Source organism: Musca autumnalis, unplaced genomic scaffold (genome assembly GCF_047663935.1).
Source record: "Musca autumnalis isolate F117 unplaced genomic scaffold, ASM4766393v1 scaffold_3, whole genome shotgun sequence".
Taxonomy (NCBI): domain Eukaryota; kingdom Metazoa; phylum Arthropoda; class Insecta; order Diptera; family Muscidae; genus Musca; species Musca autumnalis.
Window position 1 is genome coordinate 222962273 of NW_027411866.1, and position 23268 is coordinate 222985540.

The window sequence follows — 23268 nt, forward strand, 5'->3', positions numbered from 1 at the left end:
TAAAGATGTTTAGGACGAATAACGTGGATTTTATCAAACGTCTGGATGACGAAGAATTCTGGTCGATATATGAACTCGAATTTGATTATCGAGAACACGATTTTCTTTTAAACATCGACTGTTTAAAAGATAACTTCGTTATTTATTCTCTTCCAACTCATTAACGATGTTATTGAAATGTCCGAATTCATTGCTTTAGAGCAAACCACAACGCTCATATTCCTTTTTCGTTCTTAGCTTAGCAATAATAATTGTTTGAACTTACCTCGTCGTAACAATTTCGTTCTTATAACCCTTTTCTATAAATGATATTTCAATATATTAGTTTCTATTTTTGTTTTTTATTTGTTTCCAAAAAGTGTTTTACTTGATTGTTGTAACAAAAAATTAAAATCTCTCAATCGGAAGAACAATTTGAGAGCGAGGAGATACACACAATAATTACAATTACTTTTTACTTTTTTGTTTTTGTTTTTTTTTATATCATTCACATAAAATGATGATGGTTTCGTAAACTAACTGCAAAGTCATTCAAGGTTTGAGAGTATCAGCAATTATCCACAAGAAGCAACCACTTGATCAAATGCATCACATTACGCCCCTTGAAAGTCCATAGAAGGTGGAGTGAGTAAGAGTAACTCCCAGAGGAAAATAAAACTCAGGAGACTCACTCATTTCTGTTTCTGGTCGGTCTGGTCTCGGAAGCAACACAAATCCTTTTAGATTTAGAGAAAGAGTAACACGGTCGTTGTCATTTATACACATATTGGTATGATGTAGATATCCGAGCTCGGAGCCCTTTCAATGGAATATGGAATCAACATCTGGTGCACCCTTTTGATGTTTAAATTTCGGTTTACTTGGACGGGTATAGAGATTGGTTTGATTGCTACGTTGTGATTGCATCAGTGATTCTTGATAGTCTTCTTCTTCGATACGTTCGGTAATGTTGAGAGTTAAACGTTTCACTTTTTCCTTTTCTTCGCGTATTTTTTCTTCTTGCAGTTTCAAATTAATGGCCAACTGAGAATCCGAGGGTGCAACGAATTGTTTAAATTGTTGTTTTCCACCCTTACCACCACGTACCATGAGAACGAAATTAATGGGACCGCTTGCTGGGTTTTTGGCATCATTTGCCACCGAGGTTGAAGAAGTCGATGGCGTTGGAGTGGCACTTGAGGCAGAAGATATTTGTTCATAAGATTTCTTGTTATTGCGTACCATCATGGGTACTGGTATATCCTTGGTATTGGGTTTTATGGTTTCTTTCATTCGCTCTTGATAGGAATCTTGGGCCATCCGTTCAAACATTTGTTCAAATTCTAAGTCTTCTTTTGTTTTCTCGGGAATTTTGGGTATGTCGGGTATACAATCATCTTCCGGCATGCCTTCATTTTCTGTCCAATCTGTGGTGTTTGCTTGATTGCCAGCATCTTCATCATCTTGACACTCATCGCGAGGACGACGATCCATTTCGGAGGAGGAATCATCACTGGCCTTTGGAAGGAAATACAAAATTGTTTACAAATCAAAAGTAAATTGTTTGAATGCAACTTACCCCATCATCAAATTCACTATCCTCAGGTATGGGTTGCAAATTATTTGCCTCATCAGCATCTTGTTGTTGCTGTTGTTGAGCAGTCAATTCCTTTAGCTGGGGATATAGCTTCTCACGCAATTTTTCAATGGCTTCCTTGGCCTGCTCCAAATTTTTAAATAATTTTAATTTTGGCCTTACATTTGCCAAACAGTCACGATACATGTGATCCACAAGTATGGGGAATAAATCATGCGTATCCTGAACTCTACTAAAGATGGGATTCGATTTCTTGTACCAATAGTAATGTTGGAAGAAGATCAAAAAGTAATCTAACCTAGAAAAATAATGAGACAATAAAAAATAAGTAAAAGTAGATGCAAAGAGACAGACGATAACCGCGGATTTTGAAGATTTTAGGAGGACCTAATCTGGATTTGAAAGGCTCTAAGAAGGAATCAAGGAGGACATTAAGCGCGGATTTTTTTTAAAGATTTTTAGGAGAACCTAAAAAGGACAATGACGTGGATTGTTTTAAAGATTTTTAGGGGGACCTAAAACTGACAAATATGGTGGATTTTTTAACAAATTTTAGGGGCACCTAAACAGACAAATATCGTGGATTTTTTTTTTAAGATTTTTACGATGAATTAAAAATAACAAAAGCGTGGATTTTTTAAAGATTTTTAGGAGCACCTAAAAAAGGACAAAAAGCGTGGATTTTTTAAAGATTTTTAGGAGCACCTAAAAAGGACAAAAAGCGTGGATTTTTTAAAGATTTTTAGGAGCACCTAAAAAAGGACAAAAAGCGTGGATTTTTTAAAGATTGTTAGGAGCACCTAAAAAAGGACAAAAAGCGTGGATTTTTTAAAGATTTTTAGGAGCACCTAAAAAAGGACAAAAAGCGTGGATTTTTTAAAGATTTTTAGGAGCACCTAGAAAGGACAAAAAGCGTGGATTTTTTAAAGATTTTTAGGAGCACCTAAAAAAGGACAAAAAGCGTGGATTTTTTTAAAGATTTTTAGGAGCACCTAAAAAAGGACAAAAAGCGTGGATTTTTTTAAAGATTTTTAGGAGCACCTAAAAAAGGACAAAGAGCGTGGATTTTTTAAAGATTTATAGGAGCACCTAAAAAATGACAAAAAGCGTGGATTTTTTTAAAGATTTTTAGGAGCACCTAGAAAGGACAAAAAGCGTGGATTTTTTAAAGAAGGAGCACCTAAAAAAAGACAAAAAGCGTGGATTTTTCAAGATTTTTAGGAGCACTTAAAACAGGACAAAAAGCGTGGATTTTTTAAAGATTTTTAGGAGCACCTAAAAATGGACAAAAAGCGTGGATTTTTTTAAAGATTTTTAGGAGCACCTAAAAAAGGCCAAAAGCGTGAATTTTTTAAAGATTTTTAGGAGCACCTAAAAAAGGACAAAAAGCGTGGATTTTTTTAAGGATTTTTAGGAGCACCTAGAAAGGACAAAAAGCGTGGACTTTTTAAAGATTTTTAGGAGCACCTAAAAAAGGACAAAGAGCGTGGATTTTTTTAAACATTTTTAGGAGCACCTAAAAAAGGACAAAAAGCGTGGATTTTTTAAAGATTTTTAGGGGGAACCTAAAATGACAAAAAGCGTGGATTTTTTAACGAGTTTAGGAGGACCTAAAAAAGGACAAAAAGCGTGGATTTTTTAAAGATTTATAGGAGCGCCTAAAAAAGGACAAAAAGCATGGATTTTTTTAAAGATTTTTAGGAGCACCTAGAGAGGACAAAAAGCGTGGATTTTTTAAAGATTTTAGGAGCACCTAAAAAAGGACAAAAAGCGTGGATTTTTTAAAGATTGTTAGGAGCACCTAAAAAAGGACAAAAAGCGTGGATTTTTTAAAGATTTTTAAGAGCACCTAAAAAAGGACAAAAAGCGTGGATTTTTTAAAGATTTTAAGGAGCACCTAAAAAAGGACAAAAAGTGTGGATTTTTTAACAAAATTTTAGGGGCACCTAAACAGACAAAAAGCGTGGATTTTTTTTTAAGATTTTTACGATGAATTAAAAATAACAAAAGCGTGGATTTTTTAAAGATTTTTAGGAGCACCTAAAAAAGGACAAAAAGCGTGGATTTTTTAAAGATTTTTAGGAGCACCTAAAAAAGGACAAAAAGCGTGGATTTTTTAAAGATTGTTAGGAGCACCTAAAAAAGGACAAAAATCGTGGATTTTTTAAAGATTGTTAGGAGCACCTAAAAAAGGACAAAAATCGTGGATTTTTTAAAGATTTTTAGGAGCACCTAAAAAAGGACAAAAAGCGTGGATTTTTTAAAGATTTTTAGGAGCACCTAAAAAAGGACAAAAAGCGTGGATTTTTTAAAGATTTTTAGGAGAACCTAAAAAAGGACAAAAAGCGTGGATTTTTTAAAGATTCTTAGGAGCACCTAAAAAAGGACAAAAAGCGTGGATTTTTTAAAGATTCTTAGGAGCACCTAAAAAAGGATAAAAAGCGTGGATTTTTTAAAGATTTTTAGGAGCACCTAGAAAGGACAAAAAGCGTGGATTTTTTAAAGATTTTTAGGAGCACCTAAAAAAGGACAAAAAGCGTGGATTTTTTTAAAGATTTTTAGGAGCACCTAAAAAAGGATAAAAAGCGTGGATTTTTTAAAGATTTTTAGGAGCACCTAGAAAGGACAAAAAGCGTGGATTTTTTAAAGATTTTTAGGAGCACCTAAAAAAGGACAAAAAGCGTGGATTTTTTTAAAGATTTTTAGGAGCACCTAAAAAAGGACAAAAAGCGTGGATTTTTTTTCAAGATTTTTAGGAGCACTTAAAACAGGACAAAAAGCGTGGATTTTTTAAAGATTTTTAGGAGCACCTAAAAAAGGACAAAAAGCTTGGATTTTTTTAAAGATTTTTAGGAGCACCTAGAAAGGACAAAAAGCGTGGATTTTTTAAAGATTTTTAGGAGCACCTAAAAAAAGACAAAAAGCGTGGATTTTTCAAGATTTTTAGGAGCACTTAAAACAGGACAAAAAGCGTGGATTTTTTAAAGATTTTTAGGAGCACCTAAAAAAGGACAAAAAGCGTGGATTTTTTTAAAGATTTTTAGGAGCACCTAGAAAGGACAAAAAGCGTGGACTTTTTAAAGATTTTTAGGAGCACCTAAAAAAGGACAAAAAGCGTGGATTTTTTTAAAGATTTTTAGGAGCACCTAGAAAGGACAAAAAGCGTGGACTTTTTAAAGATTTTTAGGAGCACCTAAAAAAGGACAAAAAGCGTGGATTTTTTAAAGATTTTTAGGAGCACCTAAAAAAGGACAAAAAGCGTGGATTTTTTTAAGGATTTTTAGGAGCACCTAGAAAGGACAAAAAGCGTGGACTTTTTAAAGATTTTTAGGAGCACCTAAAAAGGGACAAAAAGCGTGGATTTTTTAAAGATTTTTAGGGGGAACCTAAAATGACAAAAAGCGTGGATTTTTTAACGAGTTTAGGAGGACCTAAAAAAGGACAAAAAGCGTGGATTTTTTAAAGATTTATAGGAGCGCCTAAAAAAGGACAAAAAGCGTTGATTTTTTTAAAGATTTTTAGGAGCACCTAGAGAGGACAAAAAGCGTGGATTTTTTAAAGATTTTTAGGAGCACCTAAAAAAGGACAAAAAGCGTGGATTTTTTAAAGATTTTTAGGAGCACCTAAAAAAGGACAAAAAGCGTGGATTTTTTAAAGATTTTTAGGAGCACCTAAAAAAGGACAAAAAGCGTGGATTTTTTAACGATTTTTAGGGGGAACGTAAAATGACAAAAAGCGTGGATTTTTTAACGATTTTAGGAGGACCTAAAAAAGGACAAAAAGCGTGGATTTTTAAAGATTTATAGGAGCACCTAAAAAAGGACAAAAAGCGTGGAATTTTTAAAGAATTTTAGGAGGACTTAAGATGGGTAAATTGTCGATTTTTGGGAGGAATATTTAAAGAGAAAAATTAAAAGAATTGTACTTACTTTTGTTTACTTGTTGAACTGGTAAAATAGGGTCCACATGTATCCAACAGAACACATGCCAATTTCAAACGGAATAAACTATCCGGAGGATCCAAAGGTGATATCACCCCCTCTTCTGTTGAAACTCCCAAAGAAATAATCGAGTAGAGAGTATTCAAAATATTTGTTGATTCCACTAATTTATAGTTGTAAAGTTCACCCAAATATTTCGCCATTGCAATACGTCTTTGGGCCAATTTTGGTGAGTGGATTTCCAAACCTGCTCTTATATCTTCAAAGACATTATCGATGACCATTGTAACGGCCCGTTCTTGATATGAACTAAGACCCGAAAGCAAATCTGCCAGGCAGCGAATTAATGGAAAACGTAATAGATATGCTTTGGACAGACATTTTATCACATAACTGCTAACGGTGGGATCATTCCAATTGATGCGTCTGAGTATTTTAATTGAACGCTCAACATTTTGTTTATTCAATTCCTCAAAGATCAAATGGCGTATATATTCATGGATAGGTGGTCGTAAAACAACATCTTGTTTCACCGTCTCTGGTGGTTTTACCAAATAATAGACATTTTCCACTTGGGCAGCATGTCTTGAATCTAAAGCTGTGGCAGTTTTCAGACGCATCATTTGATCAAGGAAAGTGTTCATCAGCCAACGAGTATCTTTGCAATTGTATAAATACACCCCGGCAACTTCAATAAAGGCACAAGCCATTTCAATTTGATGATGTTGAAAGTCACGTAGTAAAATTTTTAAGCAACTCAGAGCATCGAATTTCTTTAGCAGACCGAATTTTACCATTTCACCCATGAATCGAACCACCTTAATTTTTGATTCGATGTTTAGTTGGTTTTTCATGCGTATGTGCCATTTGAATTCTTTACGCAGTAATTCGCACAAATCCAAAGCCACATCTGTATTGCAGAGATTAATAATGGCCACAAAACGTGATAAAAATGGCAGCAAATCCAAACGATTTCTAAAAGAACAAATTTAAAAAATTAATATTAGTAAAAGTTTCTATTTGGCTAAAGGCATGTTTTGGGCATGGTTTCGTTTTGAAATCCATAGCCACATATGCAGATTACAACCTTTGTAGTGTTTATCCAAAGGTAAGAGTCACTTTTTCCCTCTCATATGATGGCCAAAGACACTACGATTTCAGAACTATCCAAACTGTTATATATTTGCACTTGTCTTACCTGTGTACTCCAAAAATCGATTTCGTCAACTTCTTGCGATTATTTTTCGTATTATAATTAAGTAAAAATTCTATGGCCGCCGAATCGATGAGCTCCTTATTAACACAATTATTAAGATTTTTCAAGAACTGGGCAAATTGTTGTTTCATCGAACCGGCTGTTTGATTATTCATACGTCCCGCCTCCATCAATGCATTACCAATTTTATCCGGTAATGACCCAATCACTGGCATATCATCATCTTTATCATCCTTGTCATTGGCAGGATCAGATGTTGTTGAGGGTGGATCATCTAAATCCATATCATTATCAATTTCGGCATCTAATGCTTCCTCTGTCATGACTGAAGTATCTTCAATTTGTTCGGGATCAATTTTGGGTGCCGAAAAATTGGGTAAAAACTGTCGCAAATCTGGCAAATCAACATAAAAACTCTTTGTTTCTTCGTCTCCCCAGGGATCAAGTTCACCCAAGGCAGCTTCATCCATCATATTTTCTATGACAGCATCAGGATTACATGTTTCAATTTCCTTGGCTAATTCTGGCAAAGGTTCATCCAACAAATCGCTTAGGGTTTGGGCTGAGGATAGCAACTTATCGAAATTTGCCTGCATTAGTTCACATTTTTCCTTTGTTTTGGTGGAAATTTCACCTGGAATGAACAAAACCATTAAAGCTTGGTGTCTACATTTCTATTTTTATTACGTACCTTTGGAAGCCATTGCCTTTTTCAAATTGTTGGTCATATTCATCAACTCCGCCTGCTCCGAAAGCAAATATTTACATAAATACTTGAAATAATCCTTCAAGAGATTCCTTAAATTCTGCTGTTTATCGGGAGCCAGAAAATCTGATTTTGGTATCGTTTGATTGCCATATTTGGCAGCCAGGTTAATCATTTTCCTTGGCACAAGTCCCGCATATTCCTCGCCACAATGGCGACAAAACGAGAGTATAATGGAAAAATTACTATGATCTTCTTTATCCTGAGATATGACATTGGTCAACACATTTCCAAGTAAACCCAAACCTTGTTTGGTATTTATCACTCCTGAACTGACCAGTTCAGCAAACAATCTCAAATCCACTCTCAGTTTACTGGCATTTCCAATTTTCTCACCCGGTTTCAACTGCAACGTTTTTTGCCATGCCTCGAAGAATTCATTATCAAAATCGGCATATGTTTGATGGAGTTTGGAACATAACATTACCACAGCCGGAACATCGGTCATTTTGATTTTAGCCTCAGACAAAGCTGAACATATTTCCGATATGTATTTACTTAAATTCAATCCCTTCATGTCCTTCATCAGAGCATCCAGTTGGGCAGCCGTAAACTGTTTCAGCTTCTTTACAAAGGCCGTATTGCGCTTAAGAGAGGAATCCAATTTAACGAAGTAGGATTCCTCGGGTAACTCAAAGTTGGTATTTTCATAGCGTAGCTGAGATTTTGCAGTAATTTTTGCTTTTATTTCGGTCAAAAATGCATTTAGCTCTTCTTTTTCTTGACGCTCCACATCGGCAGCATTTTCAACCGCAGGCTCCGTGTTTTCAGTGCCCTCTTCAACCATTTTGATGGGTTGAAAGATTTACCTTCTTATACCTCGAGATTATGTTGATATTGTCTTGGGGATAAGGAATTTTTTGAGATTTTCAAAGACTTGGAGGCAGTCTTTTTTCTTGGTGTCTCCTTAAAAAACAAATCATTGACGTTCACACATTGTGAGGAAGGAACAGCTGTTCGTATGTCGGCAATGCAGTTGCGTGTTACTTGAGTTTTGACGGTTTATGTTGTGGCAATTGTGGCCAAATAAATAAATGGCGGAGTATCGAGTATTATTGCATTTGTAAAAAGGGGAGAAGAAGAAATGGAAATTTTTTATTAAAAATTATTATAATTTATTATCCACAGATACAGTTTGTCAAGTAATTGTTTTCGAACCAAGGAAACTAAAATTTTTCTGTATAAATTTATGAAAAATGACTCATAATTATGATCAAAATGTCGGTTTTTTTGCAAAAATTAGTTAGTCGACTTATTTAAGACAAGATAGGATGTATAAATAAAAAAATTAACCGACGTAGTCCAACAAAAAATAACGAAATCCAATAACTACATGTAATGCAAGTTGTCAAATAAATGTTTTCGAAAAGTAATGGAGGTTCCAAAATACCACATATTTTCGGTAAATACTTGAAAATCATGACTTTTTATGGATTTTATTCTTAACAGGGATTAACTATTAACATGTATGAATAATATTAGGCATCGAATATCAGTACTAGGAGGGTTGCAATATGGGCCAAGGGTGTACCAGTTAATATTACATGTAAACAGGGTGCTATAGGTTTTAAACCGGAAATATCTGAAAACTAAGACTTTTTATGAGTTTGTATAGTTCACTAGGATGGACTGCTATCAACTAAAATAAATATTGTCTCCAGCATAATTATATCAGGGGGGTTGCCAGACCAACTGAAAAGGTACCAGATTATAAAAACAGCAAACGGGACCACTTGTGTCTCAAAACGGAGCACTGAAGTTTGTTGTTTCACTTAAAATTAATTAAGATATAATGACATTTCACGAAGCAATCGGAAATATCGCAGTAGGAGACAAATATTGCTTAGAAATGTATGGGATACACATTTCGACAATTTTCAGAAATTTCGACAACCTTGGTCTATTGGACACATTTCGCGTATTTTGAGTACTACTGTCGCATATCTTTAAGGGGAAAATAATGTTGACGGAAAAATAATACCTTATTGTTACCATGGAAGCCAAACAACATAGATAATTCCTTTGAACTTAAAAAAAAGTTTAAATCTGAAGCCTATTATAAAATCAATATAGACTGAAAATACCTTGCATGTGTATTTCTAAATATACAGTCAACCAAAAAAGTCTACATACACCCTATAAATCTCGGGTTTTATGGTTAAGGGATCATTTTTATGAAAATCCAAGTACATAGATCTATTTCATATCCCTAATGAACAATATTACATACAACAAAAATATATTCCATAATACAAATAACGGTAAATTCTATAAACATTAAAAAATTAATAGAGAAAAAGTGTACATACACCCAATGAAATATTAAGATTACCGTAAAATTTATGGAATAAGCAATACAAATTTTACATTTTATTGTTTTATCGAATGTCTCGGGTTGTCTATGATATATTTTAGACAAAATAGGAACATATTTGTGGATTAATTGCCGTTATTTAATGACAGACTTCGCGTTTAGCTCGTTAAGGCGGACCCTTGCAGATTTCTTTAAGTTTTTCAGACTGGTAGTTTATGAAACCCTAGGAAATACAGTGGGACTAATTATTTTGAGACCCTAAAGCGCTTTGAAGTTGTTCTTATGGATAATATATGCTCCTGAGCTTCGATAAATATGTGAATTCCTGAGTTTTTTTATAAATTTTAAAGATTTCACAACATTTTAAGGAGCAAATTACATGCAGAAGCCTTCGAATTACCTTGTAATAAGGTCTGGTACAATCCTCGAGCATGCCTTGAATCAGCAATGTAAAAGTATCCGACATTTGTTGCGCTTCAAGTGACCCTAACGGTCATAATACGAGGGCATACTAGCTAACAGTGTAAATTTCATACAAATTGCATGCATTCTTTGGTGGTGCTTTTATTTTGATGCTTTGGAAACTTTAGGAACGGGTTTGGAGAATAATGTTGTACATTTCTGATTGAGTTAAGGTCCAAAAATGTATTACAAAGTAATTCCAAGGTTCTTGCTTGTAATTTGACCCTTGGAATGCTGTGAAAACTATAAAATTTTTAAAAAAAACTCAGGGATTCGCATATTTAGCGAAGCTCAGGAGCATAAATTATCCAAAAGAACTACTTCAAAGTGCTCTAGGATCTCAAAATAATTAGTCCCACTGTATTTCCTGGGGTTTCATAAACTATCAGACTGAAAAACTCAAAGAAATCTGCAAGGGTCCGCCTTAACGAGCTATACGCGAAGTCTGACCTTAAATAACGTCAATTAAAGCACAAATATGTTCCTATTTTGTCAAAAATATATCATAGACAACCAGAGACATTCGATAAAGCAATAAAATGTAAAATTTGTATTGCTTATTCCATAATTTTTACGGTAATCTTAATATTTCATTGGGTGTATGTACACTTTTTCTCTATTAATTTTTTAATGTTTATAGAATTTACCGTTATTTGTATTATGGAATATATTTTTGTTGTATGTAATATTGTTCATTAGGGATATGAAATAGATCTATGTACTTGGATTTTCATAAAAATGTTTCCTTACCCTTAAAACTCGAGATTTATAGGGTGTATGTAGACTTTTTTGGTTGACTGTATGTTGTACTTTTATGTCATATTTTGGTTTGTTTTGGAGAATTACCGTATTCCTTAATTCAATTTGAGTTAAATAAACAAATCTTAAGCCCTTGTTATGGATTCAGGTGGTCTCATTTACTGTTTATATATCCTGGTACCTTTTTAGTAGATCTGGCAACCCTCCTGATCCAACTATGCTGGAGGCAATATTTATTTTAGTTGATGGCAATCCATCCTAATGAACTATACAAACTCATAAAACGTCTTAGTTTTTAGATATTTCCGGTTTAAGACCTATAGGACCCTGTTTACATGTAATATGACCTGGTACACCCTTGGTCATATGGTAACCCTCCTAGTACGGGTATTCGATGCCTAATATTGTTGATACTTATTAATAGTTAATCCCTGTTAAGAATAAAATCCATAAAATGTCATGATTTTCAAGTATTTACCGAAAATATGGGGTGCTTTGGAACCTCAATTACATTTCGAAAACATTTATTTGACAACTTGCATTACACGTAGTTATTGTTTTTCGTTATTTTTTGTTGGACTAAGTGGGTTATTTTTTTATTTATACATCCTATTTTGTCTTAAATGAGTCTACCAACTAATTTTTGCAAAAAACCCGACATTTTGATCATAATTATCAGTCATTTATCATAAATTTATACAAAAAAAAATTAGTTTCCTTGGTTCGAAAACAATTACTTGACAAACTGTATGTTTTATAGCATATCCGCACCACGCTGCCTTAAATTTTTTATTTGACAAAATTTAAATTTAATTTTAAATTTAATTCTTGTATGGTGTGGTGTATGTAAAATTATCTCATTCGCAAATTGTTATCCAAGCAATACGCACACGCTCCGCTCCACGCTGCCTTAAATTTTTTATTTGACAAAATTTAAATTTAATTTTAAATTTAATTCTTGTATGGTGTGGTGTATGTAAAATTATCTCATTCGCAAATTGTTATCCAAGCAATACGCACACGCTCCGCTCCACGCTGCCTTAAATTTTTTATTTGACAAAATTTAAATTTAATTTTAAATTTAATTCTTGTATGGTGTATGTAAAATTATCTCATTCGCAAATTGTTATCCAAGCAATACGCACACGCTCCGCTCCACGCTGCCTTAAATTTTTTATTTGACAAAATTTAAATTTAATTTTAAATTTAATTCTTGTATGGTGTATGTAAAATTATCTCATTCGCAAATTGTTATCCAAGCAATACGCACACGCTCCGCTCCACGCTGCCTTAAATTTTTTATTTGACAAAATTTAAATTTAATTCTTGTATGGTGTGGTGTATGTAAAATTATCTCATTCGCAAATTGTTATCCAAGCAATACGCACACGCTCCGCTCCACGCTGCCTTAAATTTTTTATTTGACAAAGTTTAAATTTAATTTTAAATTTAATTCTTGTATGGTGTGGTGTATGTAAAATTATCTCATTCGCAAATTGTTATCCAAGCAATACGCACACGCTCCGCTCCACGCTGCCTTAAATTTTTTATTTGACAAAATTTAAATTTAATTTTAAATTTAATTCTTGTATGGTGTGGTGTATGTAAAATTATCTCATTCGCAAATTGTTATCCAAGCAATACGCACACGCTCCGCTCCACGCTGCCTTAAATTTTTTATTTGACAAAATTTAAATTTAATTTTAAATTTAATTCTTGTATGGTGTGGTGTATGTAAAATTATCTCATTCGCAAATTGTTATCCAAGCAATACGCACACGCTCCGCTCCACGCTGCCTTAAATTTTTTATTTGACAAAATTTAAATTTAATTTTAAATTTAATTCTTGTATGGTGTGGTGTATGTAAAATTATCTCATTCGCAAATTGTTATCCAAGCAATACGCACACGCTCCGGCTCCACGCTGCCTTAAATTTTTTATTTGACAAAATTTAAATTTAATTTTAAATTTAATTCTTGTATGGTGTGGTGTATGTAAAATTATCTCATTCGCAAATTGTTATCCAAGCAATACGCACACGCTCCGCTCCACGCTGCCTTAAATTTTTTATTTGACAAAATTTAAATTTAATTTTAAATTTAATTCTTGTATGGTGTGGTGTATGTAAAATTATCTCATTCGCAAATTGTTATCCAAGCAATACGCACACGCTCCGCTCCACGCTGCCTTAAATTTTTTATTTGACAAAATTTAAATTTAATTTTAAATTTAATTCTTGTATGGTGTGGTGTATGTAAAATTATCTCCTTCGCAAATTGTTATCCAAGCAATACGCACACGCTCCGCTCCACGCTGCCTTAAATTTTTTATTTGACAAAATTTAAATTTAATTTTAAATTTAATTCTTGTATGGTGTGGTGTATGTAAAATTATCTCATTCGCAAATTGTTATCCAAGCAATACGCACACGCTCCGCTCCACGCTGCCTTAAATTTTTTATTTGACAAAATTTAAATTTAATTTTAAATTTAATTCTTGTATGGTGTGGTGTATGTAAAATTGTCTCATTCGCAAATTGTTATCCAAGCAATACGCACACGCTCCGCTCCACGCTGCCTTAAATTTTTTATTTGACAAAATTTAAATTTAATTTTAATTCTTGTATGGTGTGGTGTATGTAAAATTATCTCATTCGCAAATTGTTATCCAAGCAATACGCACACGCTCCGCTCCACGCTGCCTTAAATTTTTTATTTGACAAAATTTAAATTTAATTTTAAATTTAATTCTTGTATGGTGTGGTGTATGTAAAATTATCTCATTCGCAAATTGTTATCCAAGCAATACGCACACGCTCCGCTCCACGCTGCCTTAAATTTTTTATTTGACAAAATTTAAATTTAATTTTAAATTTAATTCTTGTATGGTGTGGTGTATGTAAAATTATCTCATTCGCAAATTGTTATCCAAGCAATACGCACACGCTCCGCTCCACGCTGCCTTAAATTTTTTATTTGACAAAATTTAAATTTAATTTTAAATTTAATTCTTGTATGGTGTGGTGTATGTAAAATTGTCTCATTCGCAAATTGTTATCCAAGCAATACGCACACGCTCCGCTCCACGCTGCCTTAAATTTTTTATTTGACAAAATTTAAATTTAATTTTAAATTTAATTCTTGTATGGTGTATGTAAAATTATCTCATTCGCAAATTGTTATCCAAGCAATACGCACACGCTCCGCTCCACGCTGCCTTAAATTTTTTATTTGACAAAATTTAAATTTAATTTTAAATTTAATTCTTGTATGGTGTGGTGTATGTAAAATTATCTCATTCGCAAGTTGTTCTCCAAGGAATACGCACACGCTCCGCTCCACGCTGCCTTAAATTTTTTATTTGACAAAATTTAAATTTAATTCTTGTATGGTGTGGTGTATGTAAAATTATCTCATTCGCAAATTGTTATCCAAGCAATACGCACACGCTCCGCTCCACGCTGCCTTAAATTTTTTATTTGACAAAGTTTAAATTTAATTCTTGTATGGTGTGGTGTATGTAAAACAGAGTGAGGCAGAGAACATTTTTGGGTCTCTCTTGTGCTCTCAATGAGCGTAAATTTGTTGTTGTTCACAACGTGCATGGCACAATTACCAGGTAGATGCATCAGCAAACAACTACAACAAAAACGAGTTCAGTACTGTGAAATGTCAAAAATGTTTTCCAAAAATAAAGCGATTCACACATGTTTTTCAACAAAATTTTGTTAGGCAGTTATTAATAAACACATAACAAAAATCAGTCAAAAATTCACAGTTTTTCTTTTAAAATTTTGTTTTTTAATTTTGTGTTTTCAATTACAACAACTTTTTTGACAGCTCACAGTACATCAGCTGGGCTGATGCGGGTACCTGTATGATTGTGCCATGACAACGTGTTAGCATCTACACAGGCTGTGAGCGATAACAAATTTACGCTCACTTAGAGCACATGGGCTCTCTTGTGAGTCACAATGCCTCCTCCTGATGTAAAATTATCTCATTCGCAAATTGTTATCCAAGCAATACGCACACGCTCCGCTCCACGCTGCCTTAAATTTTTTATTTGACAAAATTTAAATTTAATTTTAAATTTAATTCTTGTATGGTGTGGTGTATGTAAAATTATCTCATTCGCAAATTGTTATCCAAGCAATACGCACACGCTCCGCTCCACGCTGCCTTAAATTTTTTATTTGACAAAATTTAAATTTAATTTTAAATTTAATTCTTGTATGGTGTGGTGTATGTAAAATTATCTCATTCGCAAATTGTTATCCAAGCAATACGCACACGCTCCGCTCCACGCTGCCTTAAATTTTTTATTTGACAAAATTTAAATTTAATTTTAAATTTAATTCTTGTATGGTGTGGTGTATGTAAAATTATCTCATTCGCAAATTGTTATCCAAGCAATACGCACACGCTCCGCTCCACGCTGCCTTAAATTTTTTATTTGACAAAATTTAAATTTAATTTTAAATTTAATTCTTGTATGGTGTGGTGTATGTAAAATTATCTCATTCGCAAATTGTTATCCAAGCAATACGCACACGCTCCGGCTCCACGCTGCCTTAAATTTTTTATTTGACAAAATTTAAATTTAATTTTAAATTTAATTCTTGTATGGTGTGGTGTATGTAAAATTATCTCATTCGCAAATTGTTATCCAAGCAATACGCACACGCTCCGCTCCACGCTGCCTTAAATTTTTTATTTGACAATATTTAAATTTAATTTTAAATTTAATTCTTGTATGGTGTGGTGTATGTAAAATTATCTCATTCGCAAATTGTTATCCAAGCAATACGCACACGCTCCGCTCCACGCTGCCTTAAATTGTTTATTTGACAAAATTTAAATTTAATTTTAAATTTAATTCTTGTCTGGTGTGGTGTATGTAAAATTATGTGTGTTCGTTTACTTAAAATTTGTACGAATTTTTACTGGATGTTGTTCGTTTACTCTACAGTACAATGCAAAAGACCTTAGTCGATTACAAGAAGTTACTGGACTTTTGCAAATTTGTACAAATTGTTGAGTAAACGAACATACCTATTATCTCATTCGCAAATTGTTATCCAAGCAATACGCACACGCTCCGCTCCACGCTGCCTTAAATTTTTTATTTGACAATATTTAAATTTAATTTTAAATTTAATTCTTGTATGGTGTGGTGTATGTAAAATTATCTCATTCGCAAATTGTTATCCAAGCAATACGCACACGCTCCGCTCCACGCTGCCTTAAATTGTTTATTTGACAAAATTTAAATTTAATTTTAAATTTAATTCTTGTATGGTGTGGTGTATGTAAAATTATCTCATTCGCAAATTGTTATCCAAGCAATACGCACACGCTCCGCTCCACGCTGCCTTAAATTTTTTATTTGACAATATTTAAATTTAATTTTAAATTTAATTCTTGTATGGTGTGTATGTAAAATTATCTCATTCGCAAATTGTTATCCAAGCAATACGCACACGCTCCGCTCCACGCTGCCTTAAATTTTTTAAAGAATTAAAAAATTAAATTTATTAAATCGTTTATTTGCCTTTGATATGCCTACCAAAATTTGTGTGGTACCACAATGTGGCAACAAAGCACCTAAAGAAGGTGTCAGTTTCCATAATGCTACACCACATATTATGGCATACTTGCGAACAAGATATACCATTTCAAAAACTAAATATTTATTTATATGCTCAGAGCATTTTAGTAGAGGTCGGTATGCAACCAGTAAAGGCTGGAAATTGGTAAAAGACATATTGCCTGATGTTCAGGTTAATAATATAGATTTAGGAAATGACATGCCAATTATTGAGAATGTCGAAATTCTCCCCAACATCGATGTGGCACATATTGTCAATAATGATATTCATGATGAGGATATAATTCTTAATGAAAACCCTCAACAAAATAATGTTATTTATGATGAAGATATGTATGCTGAGGATATTATTTATGATGAGGATATTATTTATGATGAGGATGTTATTAATGAGGAAAATGGTAGTAATAATGTTGTTTTTCAACCCAATATGCCATCAACGCTGAATGAGCAAATTGAAGCTGTACTTAGTTCATTTCACGTTTATGAGTATAATAGAAATACATATAATTGGGCAATTCCTTCAGGAAAAGTTTTAATAAATAATTTTCGAAAGTTACTAGTAGGTTTCGACGATGAAACGAAAGTTATACTTAGGAATATTCTCTCCCAAGTTCCGGATGAGAAAAAAATATTTATGATAGCTTTCGACGAATTGTATATAGAAAATAACAGAAAAGCATTTGCTTTCCTTCTATTGCCAATGTTTGACATTGATATAGAACAGTTGATTTTGGGATTCGTACAATCCCCTGAAAAGTGTAATGAAACACATTTGAGAAATATGTTAATAGAGATTTTTCAAGTAACCGATGAACTTGGAATAAGTGTGTATAAATGCATATCCGATGGAAATCGAATACATAATAATATACTTCTATATACAACACTAAATAATTGTACATATGAAATTGTTCCTGGGCACATAGTTCGTCATGGATTTGATATTTACCATTGCCTATGTAATTTTGTACAAGCCATATTGGAAAAGCGCATAACCGTGAATGGTATAGCAGTAAATGGTAAATATGTAGAACGCAATACGATTGAACACCCCTGGTTACGAAAGAATTATGCTTACGAGAGATTTTCTTTTGACATGATAAAAACAATGTTTAATAACGAAGTTTTTTCACGTTTATTATCTCTACCAGGTGATGATCCACAGGAGGTTGAAGCTATGAAAGATTGCTTCAACATTATTATGCCACTTATATGAATGAATATTTATATCAATATGATGAAAAATTAATGATTTTAAGGAACACATTAGACTATATTAGAACTGTACGCACCAAAAATAATAGAAGAGCTATTTTCTTTATAAAATCATTAGAATCTTTGATTTTTGATTTGGAGATCTTCCTATAAAAAAAATTAAATACTCATAACACAATCGAAAAATTTTTCAGGGACATTAGATTACGCAATCTTTATAAAATTAATTTACCATTTGAAATATTAATAAAGGAAAGGTAGAGGTTAAACACTTCCCTGTTTCACTCTACGGGGCTTGGATTTCTTGTTCCTGAATTCCACATACTAGCGACCACACATATACACAGTCTTACATAAGTATACGTACGCCCCATAAATCTCGGGTTTTAGAAAAAGTAAGGATATTTATGAAATTCCAAGTACACAGGTTTATTTCGTCTCACTAATAAACAATATTCAATACAACAAAAGTATATTCCATAATATAAATAACGGTAAATTTTACAAAAACCAAAAAATGATACTTACAAAAGTATACATACGCCCCAAGGAAATATGAGTTTTATCGTACAATTTATGGAATTAGCAGCAAAATTTATACATTTTATTGTTTTGGCGAATGTGTCTGGGTGTCCGAGATATATTTTAAAGAAAAAAAAATAATTTTTGGGTGTTAAATGCCGTTATTTAATGCCAAACTTCTTGTATAGCTCGTTAAAGCGGACCCTTGCCGATTTCTTTCCGTTTTAGGTAATTGAGTATACAAAAGCCACAATATTAGTGTCAGATTATAGATTTTGATATCCTAGAAAGCTTTTTAGTTGACCTTGTGCATAACACACCTTCCTGGGTGTCGATAAATTCACATTTTTCCTGGGATATCTCAGGAAGTTAATATATTCCTCGGAATTCTTGGCTCAAATTACATACAGACGACCTTGAATTGTGTTTTAATATGGTGTTATATAATCCTTGGACACCAATTGAATCAGAAATGTGAACTATTCTGTTAAAAACCTGCTCCCAGAGCATCAAAATATAATCACTACCAAAAAGCATGAAATTTACACTGTGAACAACGTAGTTTTCGTATTATGACCATTACCGTCAATATAAGGTCGGAAAGTATCGGATAATTGTACATTTCTGATTCAATTGGTGTCCAAGGATTATATAACACCATATTAAAACACAATTCACGGTCGTCTGTATGTAATTTGAGCCAAGAATTCCGAGGAATCTATTAACTTCCTGAGATATCCCAGGAAAAATGTGAATTTATCGACACCCAGGAAGGTGTGTTATGCACAAGGTCAACTAAAAAGCTTTCTAGGATATCAAAATCTATAATCTGACACTAATATTGTGGCTTTTGTATACTCAATTACCTAAAACGGAAAGAAATCGGCAAGGGTCCGCTTTAACGAGCTATACAAGAAGTTTGGCATTAAATAACGGCATTTAACACCCAAAAATTATTTTTTTTTCTTTAAAATACAGTATGCAAAGTTCATATTCGTACACCCCTAAAAATGAATAAAATCGTTATTAATTCCATATTTTATGTGCAAATAATGAAATATTTGATAGGAATTGCCATAACGAAGAAAGGGTTAAGAGTAACAAAACAAAGTTTTAATTTATTCCGTCATTTAGGTATAGATGGCGCCAGCGTGGGTGGCAAAATTCGTATTCGTACACCTATAAGCACTATATATTTGGAGTTTTTAAGGATTTTCAAAGCAAAATACCGCAAATTTTTGTTTTAGTCTTCTTTTTGAATGCCTCTGCTATAGAAATATTTATAAATAACGGTAATTTTATTAAAAATTTTGCATGAATAAAAAGTCGGAGGAATATTTAAAATTCTTAAGAAAAATGTGCTAGATATGATTAGCTATTGCAATTTATTCCCGAATTTTTGACGAAAATAGCTAATAGCAGTCCTTCTGTAACAATATTCGAGGTCTAATATGAAAATAAATGTTGTCAGCGTTTGGAAATGCAAAGAAACGTAATGCGGGCATAGGTAAATTAAACACATTTTTTGTTTTTACTTGGTAAAAATCGCAAGTTTCGTTTTATATTTGACATAAAATGTATTGAAGTTTTAGAATACGGTTTCGAAAATCATTTTATGCCGAAAACTGTGAGAAATTATGAAGAAAAATGAAACTGTACAAGTTTTCATACTGTCTGCGTACGACTAAAATTCAAAAGAATGAAGTAAATTGTCCAGGAAAGAGCGTGGGGTAACCTTTTGAAGAAATACATTATTTCTGAGAAAATTTTCTTCCCTAACATTTTTTTATTCCTCGTAATTTCCGATATTTCTTGACATAAAATGATTTTCGAAACCGTATTCTAAAACTTCAATACATTTTATGTCAAATATAAAACGAAATTTGCGATTTTTACCAAGTAAAAACCAAAAATGTGTTTACTTTACCTAAGCCCGCATTACGTTTCTTTGCATTTCCAAACGCTGACAACATTTATTTTCATATTAGAGCTCGAATATTGTTTCAGAAGGACTGCTATTAGCTATTTTCGTCAAAAATTCGGGAATAAATTTGCAATAGCTAATCATATCTAGCACATTTTTCTTAAGGATTTTAAATATTCCTCCTACTTTTTATTCATGCAAAATTTTTAATAAAATTACCGTTATTTATAAATATTTCTATAGCAGAGGCATTCAAAAAGAAGACTAAAACAAAAATTTGCGGTATTTGGGTTTGAAAATCCTTAAAAACTCCAAATATATAGTGCTTATAGGTGTACGAATACGAATTTTGCCACCCACACAGGCGCCATCTATACCTAAATGACGGAATAAATTAAAAATTTGTTTTGATATTCTTAAATCTTTCTTCGTTATGGTAATTCCTATCAATTATTTCATATTTGCACATAAAATATGGAATTAATAACGGTTTTATTCATTTTTTAGGGGTGTACGAATATGAACTTTGCATACTGTATATCTCGGACACCCAGACACATTCGCCAAAACAATAAAATGTATAAATTTTGCTGCTAATTCCATAAATTGTACGATAGTACTCATATTTCCTTGGGGCGTACGTATACTTTTGTAAGTATCATTTTTTGGTTTTTGTAAATTTTACCGTTATTTATATTATGGAATATACTTTTGTTGTATTAAATATTGTTTATTAGTGAGACGAAATAAAGCTGTGTACTTGGAATTTCATAAATATCATTACTTTTTCTAAAACCCGAGATTTATGGGGCGTACGTATACTTATGTAAGACTGTGTAGTTCATAGCCGACCAAGAAGAGCGAGCACTTAAATTGTTTATGTGTGGGTAAAATTACACTGACAGAACAGAACAGGGTGATGATTTTCATAATGAGTATGAAATGAGAAACACAGGAAAAAAGTTGTCACGGCGTGTTAGCGTTCAGAGCCAAACATAGTGGTGGGTGTGTGGGTTCGAATCGTTGGCTTTCCTTTTTCATTTGCATTATAGATCATAAAAAAGCTCGATTAATAAATTAAAAAATAAAATTGATACTAAAAATGATCTTCGCCTAAAAAGGCAAAATTTTCAAATAGAAAAAATATATTGTTGGCGCGTTCGCTTTGTATGACTAAAATTAAAAATAATATGCAGTGAATCACAGTCAAAAGTATCCACTTCAGTTTCTTTTATAAAAACTGCGATTGCTAAGAGTTGATTAATGATAGCGATTTCGTTCTTTTTATATTTGTACTTAAATATAATAAAATAAAATTAACGAAATTCGGGTAAATTTAGATAAAAAATAAAAATTGTTAAACAACATCGATTTCTACCTCACAGTGAAAATTATCCACTCATATTTTTTTTCGCACATTTCTCGTCATTAAATGATATTTTGTATGCGTATTATAATGACGCCTAAGGTAAGATGGATATACATTTTTTTATTGTTGCATTGCAGACGAGGCATTCTGCGTCATTAAAAATATTAATACAAAACAAAAAATCATTTTCAAATTCTTCCCTCCACATATTTGCTGTACAACTGGAAAATCTTTTCAGTGTACCCAAAAAAAAAAAAAAAAAAATAAAGCGGCATTAACCTGCTTGCATGAAATTCAGTACAAGACTGAAGTAAAAAAATCAAAACATTTGCTCTCTTACTTTGCGTTCGGGTCGCGTGTGTGTGATTTGCCGAAAAACTTCGTTACCAAATCAATACCCACGAACGGGTTTGGTGTAGTTGATTATCCAACGTTAATTTTTGTTTTTATTTCGGTCAAGAATGCATTTAGCTCTTCTCTTTCTTGGCTTTCCACATCGGCAGCAGCATTGTCTGTGTCAAGGCATATTTATAGAAGGTAGAAGTGACAATCAGCTGTATTCTTACTTTTTTTGTAATTTTAATTTTCAAAATGTAATAGGGTCTACTCAAGAAATTTGAAACATCGAAATTTGTTGCCGTAAAATACTGTTTCTCTTCCTAAACCTGTAATAAAAATTACCTACGAAAGTTCTGAATGCTTTATATTTACATTGTAATTCAAATTTGTTCTATTTTGGAGGATTTTCAAAATGTATTTATGTTTTTGCTGAGAAATTTTTTGGAACGACCCTATTATTCAATATTTTCTTTGACAATTAATTTTCAATAACAACCATGTTGTTTTTGTAAATTTTTTAGTTGTTGTAATTCATGCATATACCTCATGGTACAATAATACAGGTAGCATTATCATGCCAGCTGATGGTAACATAATGTGTCAACTGCATTGAATTGATGTCAAATTTTGACACCTTATGTTACCAACAATTGCCGATGCGGCTACCTGTGTATTTGTACCATGATATACCTTCTATAAATTTACCTTGGTCTGTGTTTTCAGTGCCTTTTTCTTCAACCATTTTGATGGGTTGAAAGATTTACCTTTTTATACCTCGAGATTATGTTGATATTGTCCTGGGGGCAAGGAATTTTTTTAATTTTTTGAGATTTTCAAAGACTTGGAGGCAGTCTTTTTTCTTGGTGTCTCCTTAAAAAACAAATCATTGACGTTCACACATTGTGAGGAAGGAACAGCTGTTAGTATGTCGGCAATGCAGTTGCGTGTTACTTGAGTTTTGACGGTTTATTTTGTGGCAAATGCGGCCCACCAAATTAATAAATGGCGGAGTACCTATCGAGTATTATTGCATTTGTAAAAAGGGGAGGAGAATGTCCAATTTACATTAGCAACTTCTTCGTCATTTAGAGCTGTTTCGTCATTTATTTGCTAAAACAGGCAAAATTTTGCGTCATTTACCATACAAAAATAAATGACGATAGCTGCGTATTTATTCTAAACAACGCACGAAAACACCATACTATTTATTATATGCAACCCAGCTTTTTCGCCATAAACTACCAAAAAATG

General features: G+C 32.8%; 1 protein-coding gene across 4 annotated transcripts; it reads right to left on the minus strand.

Annotated features, from left to right (window-relative positions):
• Window positions 1-321: 321 nt before the first annotated feature.
• On the minus strand, window positions 322-22950 carry Upf2 (UPF2 regulator of nonsense mediated mRNA decay). 4 transcript variants are annotated; one of them, XM_073976978.1, is made up of 6 exons: window positions 22744-22950; window positions 7425-8274; window positions 6716-7367; window positions 5506-6492; window positions 1559-1874; window positions 322-1497 (listed from the first exon to the last, which is right to left on the minus strand). In XM_073976978.1, the coding sequence occupies exons 2-6, from the start codon at window positions 8023-8025 to the stop codon at window positions 802-804; spliced, it is 3252 nt and encodes a 1083-aa protein (XP_073833079.1). In that variant the 5' UTR covers window positions 8026-8274; window positions 22744-22950; the 3' UTR covers window positions 322-801. The 4 variants fall into 4 exon arrangements, with proteins under 4 accessions (XP_073833079.1, XP_073833078.1, XP_073833080.1 ...); XM_073976977.1 differs by having other exon boundaries at window positions 7425-8318; window positions 22792-22939; XM_073976979.1 differs by having other exon boundaries at window positions 7425-8256; window positions 22723-22928.
• Window positions 22951-23268: the final 318 nt, after the last annotated feature.

Excerpts from the sequence above, each read along its gene's own strand:
- Upf2 (XM_073976977.1), bottom strand. The coding sequence starts at position 8,286 with ATGGTTGAAGAGGGCACTGAAAACACGGAGCCTGCGGTTGAAAATGCT. Across the intron at positions 6,493-6,715 it reads TCGATTTTTGGAGTACACAG|AAATCGTTTGGATTTGCTGC; the intron begins GTAAGACAAGTG and ends TTGTTCTTTTAG. Across the intron at positions 1,498-1,558 it reads ATAGTGAATTTGATGATGGG|GCCAGTGATGATTCCTCCTC; the intron begins GTAAGTTGCATT and ends TTCCTTCCAAAG.